This window comes from Peromyscus californicus, unplaced genomic scaffold, assembly GCF_007827085.1.
Source record: "Peromyscus californicus insignis strain IS unplaced genomic scaffold, ASM782708v3 Scaffold_4__1_contigs__length_199733344, whole genome shotgun sequence".
Classification (NCBI taxonomy): Eukaryota; Metazoa; Chordata; class Mammalia; order Rodentia; family Cricetidae; genus Peromyscus; species Peromyscus californicus.
Window position 1 is genome coordinate 187381337 of NW_026294562.1, and position 18369 is coordinate 187399705.

General features: G+C 46.7%; 1 protein-coding gene across 1 annotated transcript in view; it reads left to right on the plus strand.

Moving 5' to 3' along the window:
• The first annotated feature begins 2715 nt into the window (after positions 1–2715).
• Positions 2716–18369, plus strand: part of Nlrp12 (NLR family pyrin domain containing 12) — a 29809-nt gene continuing 14155 nt past the window's right edge. Inside the window, exons 1-3 of the mRNA XM_052713831.1 lie at positions 2716–3475; positions 8411–8491; positions 11270–12950. Of these exons, the coding sequence (XP_052569791.1) occupies positions 3187–3475; positions 8411–8491; positions 11270–12950 (2051 nt within the window). The 5' untranslated portion in view covers positions 2716–3186. The remainder of the gene's footprint in view (positions 3476–8410; positions 8492–11269; positions 12951–18369) is intronic.

The window sequence follows — 18369 nt, forward strand, 5'->3', positions numbered from 1 at the left end:
GGCTGCAGATGTGGGTCAGGTGGTGGATGATTGCCTTGAGTTCAGTTCCCAGCCCCGGATAACCCCGGCATGGTGTTACACACCTGAAAACCCAGTAGAAGTTCAAGGTCATCCTGAACTATACAGGTAGTTCACAGCCAGGCTCAGTTATATGAGACCTTGTCTCAAAAGGAAAACAAGCTAACAAATAGCTGGAGAAAACCTATAGGAGGCCTCTGTGAAGCTAGTCACCCCCTATGATATATGAAGATTATTTTTTGTTTATTTAAAAATTTTAATTACGGGGTTGGGGATTTAGCTCAGTGGTAGTGTGCTTGCCTAGCAAGCGCAAGGCCCTGGGTTGGGTCCTCAACTCCGGGGGGGGGGGGGGGGGATTTAATTACAGGGAAGTGGGTGTGGTAGACCATGCCTTTAATCCCAGCACTTGGCGGGGGGCAGAGGCAGGAGGATCTCTGTGAGTTCAAGGCCAGCTTGCAAATGGAGTTCCAGGACAGCCAGGGCTATCACACGGAGAAACCTTGTCTCTGGGGGTGGGGGGTGAGGGGAATTAGTTACAGGGTTCGAGAGATGGATTCTTGCTTAAGAGCACTGGCTGCTCTTTCACGGGACCCGACTTTGATTCCCAACACCCACGTGGCAGCTGACTCAAGGCTCAAGGGATACCCTCTTCTGGCCTCTAGGATCTGCATGAATGTAGTGCATAGACATGTATGAAGGCATAAATACGTCCATACACAAATAAACCTCTAAAAATTAATTGCAATTATTTATTTAGTGTGTGTGTATGTGTGTGTCTCTGTACAGACACTCAGTGGCCACAATGACCTGTGGAGGTGTTGGAGGAGTCTTAGTTAGGGTTTCTTTTTTCTTTTTTTTTCTTTTTTTTTTTTTTTTTTTTTTTTGGTTTTTCGAGACAGGGTTTCTCTGTGTAGCTTTGCGCCTTTCCTGGAACTCACTTGGTAGTCCAGGCTGGCCTTGAACTCACAGAGATCCGCCTGCCTCTGCCTCCCGAGTGCTGGGATTAAAGCCGTGCGCCACCACCGCCCGGCTTAGTTAGGGTTTCTATTGCTGTGAAAAAACATCATGACCAAAAGTAAGTTGGGGAGGAAAGGGTTTGTTTGGCTTATACTTTCATGTCATAGTCCATCACTGAAGAAAGTCAGGACAGGAATGCAAACAGGTCAGGAACCTGAAGGCAGGAGTTGATAGAGAAGCCATAGAGGGGTGCTGCTTACTGGCTTGCTCCCCATTACTTGCTCAGCCTGCTTTCTAATCGAACCCAGGATCATCCTAGGGAGGGCTTCACCCACAATGGACTGGGCCCGCCCCCATCAATCACCAGTTTAAAAAAATGGAGGCACTTTTTTTTTTTTTGGTTTTTCGAGACAGGGTTTTTTTTGTGTAGCTTCGCTCCTTTCCTGGAACTCACTCTGTAGCCCAGGCTGGCCTCGAACTCACAGAGCTCTCCGCCTGGCTCTGCCTCCCGAGTGCTGGGATTAAAGGCGTGTGCCACTGCCGCCGCCACCACCACCCGTGGAGGCACTTTCTTAATTGAGATCCCTCCTCTCACATGACTCTAGCCTGTCTCATGTTGGCATAAAATTAGCCAGCACAGGAGGTAGTGCAGAGGACATCAGGTGTCGGTCCTTGCCTTCCATCTTGCTTGAGACAAGGTCTCTTGTTGGCTCCTGTGCACATCAGATGCATTGGCCTTCAGATTTACCCCCAGCATGTCCAGCTTCATTAAGTTCTGAGAACTTGAACTCAGACTCTCAAGCTTGCACAGAAGCCAGCCCTTTCTTTATCCATTCAGCAATCTTTCCAGCTCTAGGGAAGCCTTTGTTTTGTTTTGTGTTTGAGGTAGGATCTCATTGTCTTGTTCAGGCTGATTTTGAATTTGCAATCCTCCTACCAGAATTACAGACATGTGCCTCCACACCCATATAAGATTTTTTTTTTCAGACAGAGTCTCACGATGTATCACTATATATATCTCACGATGGAATTCACTATATAGATCAAGCTGGCCTCAAAGTCATAGCGATCCACCTGCCTCTGCCTCTCAAGTGCTGGGATTAAAGGTATGCACACCATGTCCTCCCCCAAAATCTCGTGTATCCCAAATTGACCTTGAATTTATTTACTTAATTTAAAAAAAAAAAAAAGATTTATTATGTATACAGTGTTCTGTCTGCATGTATGCCTGCAGGCCAGAAGAGGGCACCAGACCTCATTTACAGACAGATGGTTGTGAGCCACCTTGTGGTCACTGGGAATCAAACTCAGAACCTCTGAAAGAGCAGCCAGAGCTCTTAACCACTGAGCCATCTCTCCAGCCCTTGGTTTGGTTTTTTTTTCAAGACAGGATTTCTCTGTGTAACAGAACCCTGGCTGTCCTGGAGTTTTGTACCACTATGCTCCTAGAAGTCACTATTTAGCTTGGGCATGATTTTGAACTTCTGATCCTCTATCTCAGGAATACTGGGCTTATAGGAGAGTGCATCACCACACCCTTTCCATGCAGTGGTGGGGATGGAGCCAAGGTCTTCACTGGTGCTAGGCAAGCATACTACTAATTGAGCCACATTCTCAGCGCCAACCCCTACCCCTATCCCCTCACCCCCATGCAAGGTTTCTTTTCTTTTTTCTCTCCCTCTTTTTTTTTTTTGAGATAGGGTTTCTCCGTGTAACAGCCCTGGCATCTCCTGGAACTTAATTTGCAGACCAGGCTGGCCTCGAACTCACAGAGATACACCTGCCTCTGCCTCCCAAACACTGGGATTAAAGGCGTGCGCCACAAGGTTCTTGATACATATCCCTGGAAGAGGGCCAAGGCAGTGTTCACACACCTTTCCTGAGTGAGGATGACAAGAAGAGAGTGGCTGTTATGTCAAGGAAGCCGGGAAAAGAGAGCAGAAGCTTGCTCAACACGGGTTGTGCTTACAGTCAAGGGCTCCTAGGATTACCTCACACCAACTTCCCCTTCTTCAAAGCAAACACTATTTTTGAGAGGGGCAGGCATCAGAGAAGCAAGTGTGATTCCTTGAAGGATCGTGCTTCTGTCTCGATCTCACTCCTATCCCCCTTGCTCCCTGCTGCCTGTCAACGAGGCGGTGGCAGCATGCTACAGTGCCCACTGCCCCCTCAGAGAAACGTTAGAGCGCCTGGCCCCGCGACTGCACCCCCATGTTGCCGGCTACAGCTCGGGATGTCCTCTGTCGACTGTCCACCTACCTGGAAGAACTCGAGGCTGGGGAACTGAAGAAATTCAAATTATACCTGGGGACTGCAGAGGAGCCGGGCCAGGACAAGATCCCCTGGGGACGAATGGAGATGGCTGGTCCTCTGGAGATGGCCCAGCTGATGGTGGCCCATATGGGGACAAGGGAGGCTTGGCTGCTGGCTCTCAGCACCTTTGAGAGGATCCACAGGAAGGACCTGTGGGAGCGAGGACAGAGAGAAGACCTGGTGATGGGTAAGGAGCGGGAGGGAGAGCCCAGCCTGGAATACACTCATTCTCTTGACAATATCTGTGAGCTGGATTCAGATTTCAGCCCAGCGGTCTTTGTTCATGCTATCTTCTGCTTACAAACACCCTCTCTTCCTTTTTAAGTGCTGTGGGTGTGTGTGGGTGGGAGGGTGTGCATGCGCGCGCAAACACATCACAGTTTGCAAAAATCCATTGTCTCCTACCATGTGGGTCCCAGGGATCAAACTCAGGTCCTCAGGCTTGGCCATGTCTCTGACTGTAATCACGATATTTTCACGTGTGCATAATGTATGTTGATCATGCTCACCCCTGATTACTCATCTTGTCTACCTCCCTCTCACTCCTGCTGACCCCTCTCTCTCCCAAATGGTCCTCTTCTTACTTTGATGTCTTTTAAAAAACTATTTATGGCCAGGAAATGGTGGTGAATGCTTTAATCCCAGCACTCAAGAGGCAGAGGCAGGTAGATCCCCAAGTTAGAGGCCAACTCTGTCTACAAAGTGAGTTACAGGGTGACTAGAGATACACAGAGAAACCCTGTCTCGAAAAAAACAAAAAAACAAAAGCAAAATTATTGTGTATAGTGTATGTACGGCACGTGTGAGTGAGTGCAGTCACTTGAGTGCCACCGCCTGTGTGTGGAGTCACAGGACAGCTCTAGTTCCAGGGGCTCCAACACCTCTGGCCTCTGTGGACACCTGCATGTATGGGGTGCATGTAAACTCATGCTGCCTCACACACACACACATAAATGAGAATACTTTTTAAAAGCAAAAGCTATTACCGCAGAGCTCTACCTATCTATCTACCTATCTGTCCATCCATCTGTTCATTCATGTATCTATCCGTCCAGACTTTTGAGATACAGTCTACCATGTAGCCCAGGATGACCTCAAACCCTTGTTGGTCCTCTTGTCTCAGTTTCCTGAGTGCTGGGATTACAGGAGTGAGTCACCACTGTAGGCTTATGTACTTATTTATTTAGCAGCACTGGGTATTGACCCCAGTTTTTTTTAATGATTTATTTATTTTTATTTTACGTGCATTAGTGTTTTGCCTGCATGCATGTCTGTGCAAGGGTGTCTCATCCCCTGGAACTGGGGTTACAGACAGTTGTGAGCTGCCATGTGGGTGTTGGGAATTGAACCCAGGCCTTCTGGAAGAGCAGTCAGTGCTCTTAACCACTGAGCCATCTCTCCGGCCTGACCTCATTTTTTTTTAAAGATTTCTTTTAAATTTTTATTTTTTTTTAATTATGTGTATCTGTGTGTTCGTGGGGGTTGGGAGGTGGTATGTTCATGTGGAGGCCAGAAGAGGGTGACTCCCCTAGAGCTGGAGTTATAGGCAGCTGTAAACCATCAGTGTGGTCCGGGAAACAAACCTCTGGAAGAATGACAAGCACTCTTAACTGCTGAGCCATCTCTTCAGCCCCTTTTTGTTTGGAGGCAGGGTCTCATTCTGTAGTCCAGGCTAGCCTGGAACTCATGGGGAACCTCCCACCAGGGCCTCCGGGATTACAGGGATGAGCCAATGTGCTAGCTCTATACAGTCAAATCTGTAAAGCCTAGTGTAACAGCTGGGCTGGGCTGGCAAGTGTTTAACATCCCTACAGAGGGAAAACTATTTTTAATGTAATGTCATTTCATTGTAATGAACTCGCAAATAAAAACCTCACAGCTGGTTCAAAGAAGCCTCTCAAACACTTGCCCAGCCCTGAACTCTATACATCTCAGTGACATTCTGTACATTAGTTAGAATGGCCATTCCGAAGCCCTGGAGCTTCACTTTTTGTTTATACTTTTCGCTATCAGCTACATTCTAATGTACTTATCCACCACCAAAAAGAAACACTGTGACAGAGTTGAAACCAGGAATACAAAGAGCTTTGTCTCCTCTTCCTGAGTCATGAGTTCTTCTTCCTGCTCCGTCCTTCCCTGTCATCTAATATTAACCTCTCTTGGTCTCCGAGACTTTCTATACGTTACACTATCCCCATATTTACAGCTGTTACACACACAGACGCACACACATAGATGCATACATTATGAACTAGGACCCACATATGAGGGAGAACATAACAAGATTTTTCTTTCTGATGTCTAAATAAAATAAATCTAAATAAATTGATTAATAGTATACATTGTATTCCACCAGTTTTCCTGAAATTTTCATGGTTTCATTTTTCTTTAGAGATGATTAAAATTTCATTTTATATACATATCAGATTTTCACTACCCATTTATCTGCTCATGGATATCTAGGTTGGTTCCATTTCCTTGCTATAGTGAACAGAGCAGCAATAAACATGGAGTGTGAATATCTCCATGGCAGGGTATGGAGTTCTCAGGGTATATGCCCAGGAGTGGAACAGCTGGGTTATATGGTAGTTCCACGTTTTACTTTTTGAGGAGCATCCACAATGATTTCCAATGGCTGTGTTGATTTGCACCCCCTCCATGAGCGAATAAAGGGCACCTCTCTCCCCATCCTCTCCAACATTTGATGATGACAGCCATTCCGACTGGGGCAAAGTGGTATATCTCTAAACAGTTTTAGGGCGGGAGAGATGGCTCAGTGGTTGAGAGCACCAGCTTCTCTTCCAGAGGACCGGGGTTCAACTCCCAGCACCTACAAGGCAGCTCACAACTGTCTGTAACTCCAGTTCCAGGGGATCAGACACCCTCGAGCAGACACACACACAAGCAAAACACCAATGCACATAAAACTAAATCATTTAAAAAAAGTTTTCTGCTGGGTGGTAGTGGCACACACCTTTAATCCCAACACTCAGGAGGCAGAGGCAGGCGGATCTCTGAGTTCAAAGCCAGCCTGGTCAAAAACAGAGTGAATTCTAGGACAGTCAGAGCTACACAGAAAAACCCTGATTCAAAAAACCAAAAAAAATTAATATGCTTCTCTCTGATTACTGGGAATATTGAAAACTTTTAAAAATAGTTATTGGCCATTTCATTCTTTTGTGAACTGTCTGTTCATTTCATTAGAGCAGTGGTCCTCAACCTTCCTAATGCTGCAACCCTTTAATACAGTCACGTTCTGGTGACCCCCAACCATAAAATTATTTTCACTGCTACTTCATAACTGTAATTTTGCTACTGTTATGAATCAAAACATAAATATCTGTATTTTCTGATGGTCTTGGGTGACCTCTGTCAAAGAGTCGTCTGACTCCCAAAGGGGTCGAGATCCACATGTTGAGAACTACTGTGTTGGACCTTTTTTTTTGACCAAGTGCTCAATCCAGACAACCTGAGTTCGTTCTCTGGAACCTACATAAAGATGGATATCATCTCCACTAAGTTGCCCTCTGACCTCCACATGAACTTTCTTTCTCTCTCTCTCTCTCTCTCTCTCTCTCTCTCTCTCTCTCACACACACACACACACACACACACACACACACACACACACACACACACTATACATAGACACAATTACAACAGCAATAATAAAACGAGAGTTTCTTCAGATATCAAGGCACACACACCTACAATCCCAGCACTTTGAGAAACTGAGAGGTGGGGAGCACAGCAAGCTGAAGGTCAGCCTGGATGGCACAGCAGAACCTGTCCCCAAAACCAAACGCATGGGCTGGTGAGATGGCTCAGAGGATAAAGGCTCCTGCCACCTAACCTGATGACCTGAGTTGCATCCTCAAAACCCACATTGTGAAAGGAGACAACTGACTCCCAAGGTTGTCCTCTGACCGTCACACACACCCTGAGGTATGCATACCTCACCCCCACAAAAATGAAAAAACAAATGTAATAAAACTATATATATATGTCCATATATGTGTGTGTGTGTGTGTGTGTGTGTGTGTGTGTGTGTGTGTGTGTGTGTGTATATATATATATATATATATATATATATATATATATATCAAGCTGGGTGTGTTGTGTGTTGGTGTCTACCTTTAATCCTGGCACTAGAGAGAAGGGAAGACAGATCTCTGTGAGTTTAAGACTAGCCTAGTCCATACAGCAAGTTCCAGCCCAGCCAAGGCTACAAATGGGAACCTGTCTCAAAAGAACAAAGAAAAAATTTAAATTATATGTCTGTATATGAAGAAAAGTATCTTTTATGTATATAAAAGATTTTCTTATTTACATTTTTGTTATATTTATTTATATGTATGTGTGAGGGTTCGAGACAGGGTCTTCTGTGCTCCAGGCTGGCCTTGAAATCCTTATGTAACCAACCAAGGATGGCTTGAAATCCTGGACCTTCTGTCCCTACCTCTTAAGTGCTGGAATTCTCTCCCTTTCTCTTTCTCTCTCTCTCTCCCTCTCTCTCTCTCTCTCTCTCTCTCTATATATATATATATATATATATATATATATATGAAAATTATTTATTAGCTATCCCCTAAAATATCTTTTTTTGTTGTTCGAGACAGGGTTTCTCTGCATAGTTTTGGTACCTGTCCTGGATCTCGCTCTGTAGACCAGGCTGGCCTCAAACTAAGAGATCCACCTGACTCTGCCTCCTGAGTGCTGGGATTAAAGGTGTGTGCCACCGCTGCCCAGCACCCCCCTCCCCAAATATCTCACCCCAGACACAGTTCCATTTCTTCACCTTGCTTGACGTTGGACCCATCTCTCATCACTCAGTGTGTGAAACTATACTGTTTATTTTTCATATATTGCTCTGCCCACACCATCGACTGTCCATTTCCAACACAGCACAGTGAGGTGTGTGCCGGACATTCTGGCCTGGGTGAGCAGGAGCTACAGAGCATCTGATGTAACAACAGCTGACATCAGGACTGGAGGTGTAGCTCAGGGGTAAAGTGCTTGCCCAGCACACTCAGGCCCTGGATTTGATGCTGCCCAGTAATAAAAACAGGAAGAATAAAACATAGAGCCGAGTGCTAACTGTCCTCCCAAAATGTCTCTTCCAGTCACTCCGAATAATGGCGCATGCTCCCTTGAAAGCCAATCAGCTTGCCTTCTGGATGTCTCTGCTAGTGCTCCAAGGAAAGGTGAGCTATGAGCCCTGTACCTAGTAGGATGTACTAGCTGCATATAAGCAATTACCTTGCTGAAGGCAGGTGACACAGAAACAGTATTATATTATATACATATATAATAAAAAAACACATAGACACACACATATGTTTATATATTACACGTGAGTGTGTGTGTGTGTGTGTGTGTGTGTGTGTGTGTGTGTATGTGTGTGTTTTGACAGGGCCTCTCTACACAGCCCTGGCTCTGGCTGTTCTGGAACTCACTATGTAGTTTGAATGCACAGAGATCTAACTGCCTCTGCCTCCTGAGTGCTGGGACTAAAGGTGTGCACCACTACACACAGCCAGAAACAATATTTAATGTTGGCATATGGCAGAGTCTTGGGTGAATAGCTGCGGAGTTTATGTGGGTGATAAACAACATCAAAGACTTCGATTCTTTTAAAATTGTTTACACTTTAAAAATAACTACTTGTTTTTATTTTATATGTATGAGTGTTTGTCTGTATGTGCACCACCTTCACACCTGATGAACCAGAAGGCGGCCTTGGATCTCCTGGAACTGGAGTTATAGGTGGTTGTGAGCTGCCATGTAGGCACTAGGAACCCAACCTGGGTCCTCTGCAAGCCATTTCTCTGGTCCCTTAAAAAAAACAACAAGAAGCCGGGCGGTGGTGGCGCACGCCTTTAATCCCAGCACTTGGGAGGCAGAGGCAGGCGGATCTCTGTGAGTTCGAGGCCAGCCTGGTCTCCAAAGCGAGTACCAGGAAAGGCGCAAAGCTACACAGAGAAACCCTGTCTCGAAAAACCAAAAAAAAAAAAAAAAAAAAAACAACAACAAGCAATTAAACTTATTTTGGGTGCATGGTGGTGGGGAGCATGCCATGGTGCATGTGTGAAGGTCAGAGGACAATTTGAAGGAATCAATCGAGTCCTGGGGATTGAACTCAGGTTGTTAAGCTTGGTGGCAAGCACCATCACTGACTGAGGCATCTCATCCCAACTTTGTTTCTGTTGATTCAATCAACTGTTCTATGTCAGCCATTCGGTGTGCCACCACCGCCTGGCTCATGAACTCCTTGATCCTAGAGGCATTAGCTCCTGGAGTCTTATGAGCCTCTCTCCAGGAGGACGTGTTTCAAGGCAGAAAAACCAACCACTTGAGTCCTGTGAGCCTCTCTAGTGGAAGACGTGATTTAAGTCAAAAGAATCAATCGCTGCACAACAGATGCAAGGCGTCTGTCCTCGCGCACCTGAGTACCTCAGCGGCCCAGGAGAAGCGTTGTCAGACTGTTCCCAGACAACTGTTCTGAGGACCTGGCGGGACAAGTAGAGAATTAGACCATGCTTGCCAGTCACTGAACTCATTGTAAATTGCTGGTGGCATCTGGGAGTGGTGGCTCACACCAGTATTCCCAGGGCTGGGGCAGGGTGGGGGTAGGGCAGGGGAATCTATGAAAGTTAAAAACCAGCCTGAGCCACAGGGCAAGACTGTGGCAAAAGAAAGAGAGAGAGAGAGAGAGAGAGAGAGAGAGAGAGAGAGAGAGAGAAAGAAAGAAAGAAAGAAAGAAAAAGAAAGAAAGAAAGAAAGAAAGAAAGAAAGAAAGAAAGAAAGAAAGAAAGAAAGAAAAAAGGAAAGCAGAGTGGGCCAGCTGGTAGTGGCTCATGCCTTTAATTCCAGCACTTGGGAGCCAGAGGCAGGCCGATCTCTGTGAGTTCAAGGCCAGCCTGGTCTACAGAGTGAGTTCCAGGACAGCAAGGTCCGTTACACAGAGAAACCCTGTCTCGAAAAGCCAAAAAAAAAAAAAAAAAAGGGAGGGGAGGGCAGGGAGAAAAGCAGAATGGTTCGAGCATGTAGTTCCCAGAACTTGGGAAGTAAAAGCAACAGGATCAGCAGTTTAAGGTTGTTCTTGGCTATACAGCTAGTTTGAGGCTAGTCTGAACAATATAAAACCCTTTCTCAGGGGTTGGGGATTTAGCTCAGTGGTAGAGCACTTGCCTAGCAAACACAAGGCCCTGGGTTCGGTCCTCAGCTCCAGAAAAAAAAAAAAAAACCCTATCTCAAACAAACAGCAAAAAGTGGAGGGGCACGGGGCATGCCACTCAGTTATTTGAATGCTTGCCTTAGCATCCTTGAAGTCATGGGTTCAATCCCCAGCACTGTATAAACTGGATGTGGCGATGCATGCCTGGAATCCCAGCATGTGTGAGGTAGAGACAGGAGTCATGATTTGAAGTCATCTTTGAGTATATAGTAAGTTTGAAGTCAGCCTGGTCTACACGAGACCCTGTTTCAAGAAAAAAAAGTTTGGGGTCAGAAAAATGGCTCAGTGGTTAAGAACATTTACTGCTCTATCAGGGGACTAGAAGTTCGATCCCTATACCCATATCAAGCCACTCCCAACAGCCTTTAACTCAAGTGCCAGGCGATTTAACACCCTTTTCTGGCCTTTGTGGGCACTGGAATCTATATGCATATACCCACACATAATTCAAAACTAAAACTAGGGGCTGGAGAGATGGATTCAGCAGTTAAGAGCACTCACTGGTTGCCTTCCAGAGGACCCGAGTTCGATTCTCAGCACCCACATGGCAAGTCTGTAACGTCAGTCCCAGGGGATCCAATGCCTTCCTCTGGCCTCTGCAAGCACAGGCATATGTGAGGTGCACAGACATACATGCAAGAAAATCCACCCAGACATATTCTAAAAATTAAACCAAATTAAAAGTGAATCTTTTTCAAAAAGTTGCTAATGGATGTGTTACTGACCTTCCCTTTCTCTCTACTAGATCCCCAGGCAACCTACAAAGACTATGTCCGCAGGAAATTCCGGCTAATGGAAGACCGCAATGCGCGACTCGGTGAATGTGTCAACCTGAGCCACCGTTACACCCGGCCTCTCTTAGTAAAGGAACACTCAAATCCTATCTGGGCACAGCAGAAACTTCTGAATACAGGATGGGGATACGCTAGGACCAGGGGCCACCAGGCTAGCCCTATCCAAATGGAGACCCTCTTTGAGCCAGACGAAGAGCGCCCTGAGCCACCAGGCACAGTGGTGTTACAAGGGGCAGCAGGGATGGGGAAGTCCATGCTGGCCCACAAAGTGATGTTGGACTGGGCCGACGGGAGGCTCTTCCAAGGTCGGTTCGATTATGTCTTCTATATCAGCTGCAGGGAGCTGAACAGAAGCCATGTCCAGTGCAGCGCACGCGATCTCATCTCCAGCTGCTGGCCCGAGCCGGGTGCACCCCTCCAGGACCTCATCCGGGCTCCCGATCGCCTCCTAGTCATCATTGATGGCTTCGATGAACTGCATCCTTCTTTCCATGATGCTCAGGGTCCCTGGTGTCTCTGCTGGGAGGAGAAACGACCCACAGAACTCCTCCTCGGCAGCCTGATTCGGAGGTCGCTTCTGCCCCGACTCTCTTTGCTCATCACCACACGACCCTGTGCTCTGGAGAAGTTGCATGGCTTGCTGGAACACCCCAGGCACGTGGAGATCCTGGGCTTCTCCGAGGCAGAGAGGAAGGAGTACTTCTACAAGTATTTTCATAACACTGGGCAAGCGAACCAAGTGTTCAGCTTCATGATGGACAACGAGCCCCTCTTCACCATGTGTTTTGTTCCCATGCTGTCCTGGGTGGTCTGCACCTGCCTCAAGCAGCAGCTGGAAAGCGGGGAGCTTTTAAGACAAACATCTAGGACCACCACGGCGGTTTACATGTTCTACCTTCTGAGTCTGATGCAGCCCAAGCCAGGAACCCCGACCTTCAAAGTCCCAGCCAGCCAGAGAGGCCTAGTCTCTCTGGCTGCAGAGGGCCTCTGGAATCAGAAGATCCTATTTGAGGAACAGGACCTTGGTAAACACGGCCTAGATGGAGCGGATGTCTCCACCTTCCTCAACGTGAATATCTTCCAGAAGGACATCAAGTGTGAGAAATTCTACAGCTTCATCCACCTGAGTTTCCAGGAATTCTTCGCAGCCATGTATTGTGCCCTGCATGGCAGAGAGACAGTGAGGAGAGCGTTGGCTGAGTACGGCTTCTCGGAAAGGAACTTCTTGGCCCTCACCGTCCGCTTCCTGTTCGGCCTCCTCAATGAGGAGATGAGATGTTACCTGGAGAAGAATCTGGGCTGGACCATCTCCCCTCAGGTCAAGGAGGAAGTGTTGGCGTGGATCCGAGACAAAGCTCACAGTGAAGGATCCACCCTGCAGCGTGGCTCCCTGGAGCTCCTCAGCTGCTTGTATGAGATCCAGGAGGAAGACTTCATCCAGCAGGCCCTGAGCCACTTTCAAGCGGTGGTAGTCAGCAACATCGCAACCAAGATGGAGCACATGGTGTGCTCCTTTTGCGTGAGGTACTGCAGGAGCGCGGTGGTGATCCATTTGTACGGGAGTACCTACAGTCCAGGCACAGAGGACGACCTGCCAGCACCTTCAGGAGCCCCGCCTCTATCCGAACACTTGTAAGTACCCTTGGGGAAGAGTGTTCTGATTTCATGCCTTTGACCGGTGATCTGGCGAGGGGCAGGAGCTTTTGGGTTACTTGGTTTTTGTTTTTGTTACTGTTTTTGGTGTTTTTTTTTTTTTTTTTTTTGGTTTGGTTTTTTTTTTTTTTTTTTTTTGGTTTTTCGAGACAGAGTTTCTCTGTGTAGTTTTGCGCCTTTCCTGGAACTCACTCTGTAGACCAGGCTGGCCTCGAACTCACAGAGATCCGCCTGGCTCCGCCTCCCGAGTGCTGGGATTAAAGGCATGCACCACTACCGGCCGACACTAGCTTGGGGATTTTTTTTAAAAAAAGATTTTATTAGGCGTGATGGACGTGCCTTTAATCTCAGCACTCAGGAGGCCGACCTTGTGAGTTCAAAGCCAGTCTGGTCTTTAAAGAGAGTTTCAGGACAGCCAGGGCTCTTACACAGAGAAACCCTGTCTCGGAAAACAACAACAAAAATCAATCATTTAGGGAGCTGGAGAGATGGTTCAGCAGTTAAGAGTACTGACTACTCTTCCAGAGGACCCAAGTTCAATTCCCAGCACCCATATAGCAGCTCACAGATGTTTGTCACTCCAGAATCCAACATCCTCACACAGGCATACATGCAGGCAAAACATCAATACGCCAAAAAATAAAAATGAATAAAAGGATTTTATTTTTTTAAACCATTTTTTTATTTTTTGAGGCAAGATTTTTTTTTTTTTTTTAGTTTTTTGAGGCAAGAAGACAGTCTTGGCTGTCCTGTAACTCCCTCTTTAGACCAAGTATCCATCTGCCTCTGCCTCCCGTGTCCTGGGATTAAAGGCAAGTGCCACCACTGCCTGGCCCATTTCTATTTTTTAGCGTGTGTGTGTGTGTGTGTGTGTGTGTGTGTGTGTGTGTGTGTGTGTGTGTGTGATGTCTATGTTCGTACCGAAGGAAACCAGAAGAGGGCACCAGATCCCCTAGAGTTGGAGTCATTATGAGCCACTGTGCATGGGTGCTGGAAACTGAAGTTGGGTCTGTGGAAGAGCAGTCAGCCCTCCTTAACCACTGAGCCACCACTCCAGCCCTTGTTTTATTTTTAATTATGTGAGTGTGTGTCTGAGTCTAGGTATGTGCACATGAGTGCACATGCCCACAGAGGCCAGGAGAGGGCATTGGATCCCCTGGAAATGGAATTAGAAACAGTTGTTTGCTGATGTAGGTGCTAGAACCTGAACTCAGGTCCTCTAGAAGAGTTCTATTTTTTTTAAATATTTATTTTTTAATTTTGTATACAGTGTTCTGTCTGCATGTATGTCTGCAGGCCAGAAGAGGGCACCAGATCACATTACAGATAGTTGTGAGCCACCATGTGGTTGCTGGGAATTGAACTCAGGACCTCTGGAAGAGCAGCCAGGGCTCTTAATCTCTGAGCCATCTCTCCAGCCCCTAGAAGAGTTCTTAAAGCACTGAGCCATCCATCTCTCAGTGATTTGGGAATTTTTAGTTTTTTCTTTTATTTAAAAACTTTTATTACAGCCGGGCGGTGGTGGCGCATGCCTTTAATCCTAGCACTCGGGAGGCAGAGGCAGGCAGATCTCTGTGAGTTTGAGGCCAGCTTGGTCCCCAAAGCGAGTTCCAGGAAAGACGCAAAGCTACACAGAGAAATCCTGTCTCGGAAAAAAAAAAAGAAAAAAAAAACTTTTATTACGTTTATTTATTTTGTATGTGTCTCTGTATGTATTTAAGTGCAGTGTCATGGGATGTGGGTTCAGGTTAGAGGACAACTTTTGGGTCTCAGTTCTCTCCACCTACAGGTGGGTCTCAGGGATTGAACTCAGGTCATAAGGCTTGGTGCAAGAGCCTTTATCCACTGAGCCATCCTGCCAACCCTTAAATTCTATTTTATTCATTTTTAGTATCTGTGTATGTCTGTTTCTCTTTGTGTGTGTCTCTGTGTCTCTCTCTGTTTGTGTATCTCTATTGGTATGTGTCTGTGTGTGTGTGTGTGTGTGTGTGTGTGTGTGTGTGTGTGTGTGCCAGAGTCCAGCTCCCGTGGGGTTCAGGTCCCAAAGAGGATGTGTGGAGCTGGACAGAGAAGGAGACTGGCATGATCTGAGGGGGAAGCAGGATGGCTGCCCATTTATTGAAAAATAGGCTGCCCCTTATTATATACTCTATACTTGTTTAACCACCAGAAATACTGAAATCAGACTTAATGATTCTGGCGTGAAAGTGGTCATCAACTTCATTACAGTATTTTTCTTGAAGCAAAAAGCAATAAGTTTAGCAAGAATCTAAATGCCTATTGTTCTCTAATTGTTCAGTAACTCCACCAGGCGTCCTCTTACACTTCCTCCTTCATGATCAGGAGGTGTCAGACATTCAGTCCCGAGTAACAAACCCATAAAGGCAGTTTTCATTCTGCAAGAGGCATGATGTAGTGTTTGTACCGTGTAGCGTAACAAATATTGTGCTGTTTCCTAATTGCATTCCTTTGTGCCGTAGTCTTTTTTTTCCCCCGAGACAGGGTTTCTCTGTGTAGCTTTGCGCCTTTCCTAGAACTCGCTTTGGAGACCAGGCTGGCCTCGAACTCACAGAGATCCGCCTGGCTCTGCCTCCCGAGTGCTGGGATTAAAGGCGTGCGCCACAACCGCCTGGTGTGGTGCCGTAGTCTTATAATATGGGCTTGTTTCCCTCTTAAGCAGGTCCTGTTACCTTACTCTGTATGCTCTGTGTATGGCAAAGGGAGATCAAACCAGTCTAACTTCTTATTTTTCTCAAATGATTTATTTTTACTTTATGTGCATTGGTGTTTTGCCTGCATGTATGTCTGTGCGAGGGTGTTGGATCCCCTGGAACTGGAGTGACAGGCAGTTGTAAACTGGCATGTGGTGGCCGGGAATTGAATCCAAGTCCTCTGGAAGAACAGCCAGTGCTCTTAATTGCTGAACCATTTCTCCAGCCCCCAGTCTAACTTCTTAATGGAATCTGCTCCCCATGGGGCAGACCAGATCTTGCCGTTCATCCAGTAAGCCACTGATCATACTACTCTATACTTATTAACTGAACCTTTGCCCTTAATGGCCTCAGGCTCTGGGTCTGGGGCCCTTGTTTCTCTCTGATGTGTGTTTTTTCATCCCTGGGATCAGATAGGCCCAGTCAGTAAATCTTTAACTTCTCTATTCCTGCTGTGATTGGGAGTGGAGGGGCACCGTGGGGAGTCCCGTATGGGGAGTAGGCCATTTATCAGACTAGATAGTTCCACAGTGGCAGGGATTTTTTTCCAAAGAATTATTTTGTTTAAAGAGACTGCCATTGTATATAGTCTCATCCTATACCAAAGCTCAGACAAAATTCCCAAAGGAAAAGGCATAAGGAAACTCCATAACACGTAGTGAGAACTGTTAAATAGAAAGTAGAAAGGTGGTGGAGGGTTGTGATCTGCAATGTTGAAATGCTGGAACTTTGTCAAGCAGCAATGGTCGCCATGTGGTCCAGGCCATGTGTGTGTCGCCATGTTTCTCTCTCTCTCTCTCTCTCTCTCTCTCTCTCTCTCTCTCTCTCTCTCTCTCTCAAGACAGGGCTTTTCTGTGTAGTCATGGCGGTCCTGGAATTCACTCTGTAGAGCAGGCTAGCCTCCAACTCAAGAGATCTACCTGCCTCTGCCTCTCCTGAGTGCTGGGATCAAAGGTGTGTGCCACCACCTCCGGGCTCTGTCTCTTTCTTTTCTTTTCTTTCTTTCTTTTTGTTTCTGTTTTGTTTTGTTTTTCGAGATAGGGTTTCTCTGTGTAGCTTTGCGCCTTTCCTGGAACTCGCTTTGTAGACCAGGCTGGCCTCGAACTCACAGAGATCCGCCTGGCTCTGCCTCCCGAGTGCTGGGATTAAAGGCATGCGCCACCACCGCCCGGCAGGCTCTGTCTCTTTCTGCATCGTGTGTGTGTGTGAGTGTGTGTGTGTGTGTGTGTGTGTGTGTGTGTGTGTGTGTGTGTGTGTGTGTCTCGTATGCAGGTGTAAAGATCAGAAAACATTTTTCAGAAGCAGGTCCTCTGCCTCCAGGTGGATTCTGGGGATTCATAAAGTCAGGCTTATGTAGCAAACTTTTTTTGTTTGTTTGTTTGTTTTTGTTTTTCAAGACAGAGTTTCTCTGTAGCTTTGGAACCTTTCCTGTAACTCACTCTGTAGCTCAGGTTGGCCTCGAACTCACAGAGATCTGCCTGCTTCTGCCTCCCGAGTGCTGGGACTAAAGGCGTGCGCCACCACCGCCCAGCTGTAGCAAACTTTATTTACATGCTGAGCTATCTCATTGGCCCTGCTTTTGTTTCTGAGTCTCATGTAGCCCAAGTTGGTCAACAACTCAATATGTAGCAGAGGTTGATGCTGAACCCCTGATCTTCTAGCCTCCACCTCCCAAGCGCTAGAATTACAGGCATTCGCCACAACGCCCAGCTTGTTTTGACAGGGTCTTACTCAGTCAGTCCTCCTGCCTCAGCCTCTCGGATGTCGGAATTACAAGTGTGAGTCACCACGACCACCAGCCAAGGATTTTGTTGCCTCTCATCCAAGCCCTCAGACAGACATCCAGGAAATCTGTGGGATTGTTTGGTTACACCGGGAAGTCGGGTGATACTACTGACATCTAGTGGTAAGAAGTGAGAGATGCTTCGAATCGGCCCACAGAGGCAGCCTGCCTTATGGTGGTTCCTGACAAATTTAAGATGGTCCCTAAACACTCAGTGGGTCCATACAAGGTGGTCCCCCAAACATGCAGGGTGGTCCCTACAAAAACAAAAAAGACCAATAGTTCAAGAGCTGGGACCTACGTACGGTTAAGCAATATTCACTGGTACTAAACTGGGGCTCATGATAGGGAGAATCTGTTACTAAAAACCTTTAAGCAGGGCGTGGTGGTGCACGCCTTTAATCCTAGCACTCCAGAGGCAGAGGCAAGCAAATCTCTGAGTTTGAGGCTAGCCTCGTCTACAGAGAGAGTTCCAGGACAGCCAGGGCTACACAAAAAGAAACCCTGTCTTGAAAACCAAAACAAGATAGGTGGCATAGTGGCACATGCCTTTATTCCCAGCCCTTAGGAGGCAGAGGCAAGTGGATTTCTCTCTGTGTGTGAGTTCAAAGCTAACCTGGTCTACATAGTGAGTTTCAGGACAGCCAGAGCTACATAGTGAGACCCTGTCTCAAAACAAAACAATAATAATAATAATAATAAAGTCAGGAAGGAAGATGAAATAGATAAATAAAATGAAAGAACTGTCTCTCTGAAATCAAGCATGATACCTCACATGGCTATAATCTCAGCAATTGGGAGATGAAGGACAGAGGATCTGGAGTTCAAGGTCATCCTCAGGTACACAAGTTCAGGACCAGCCTGGACTACATGAGAAACCACACACACACACACACACACACAC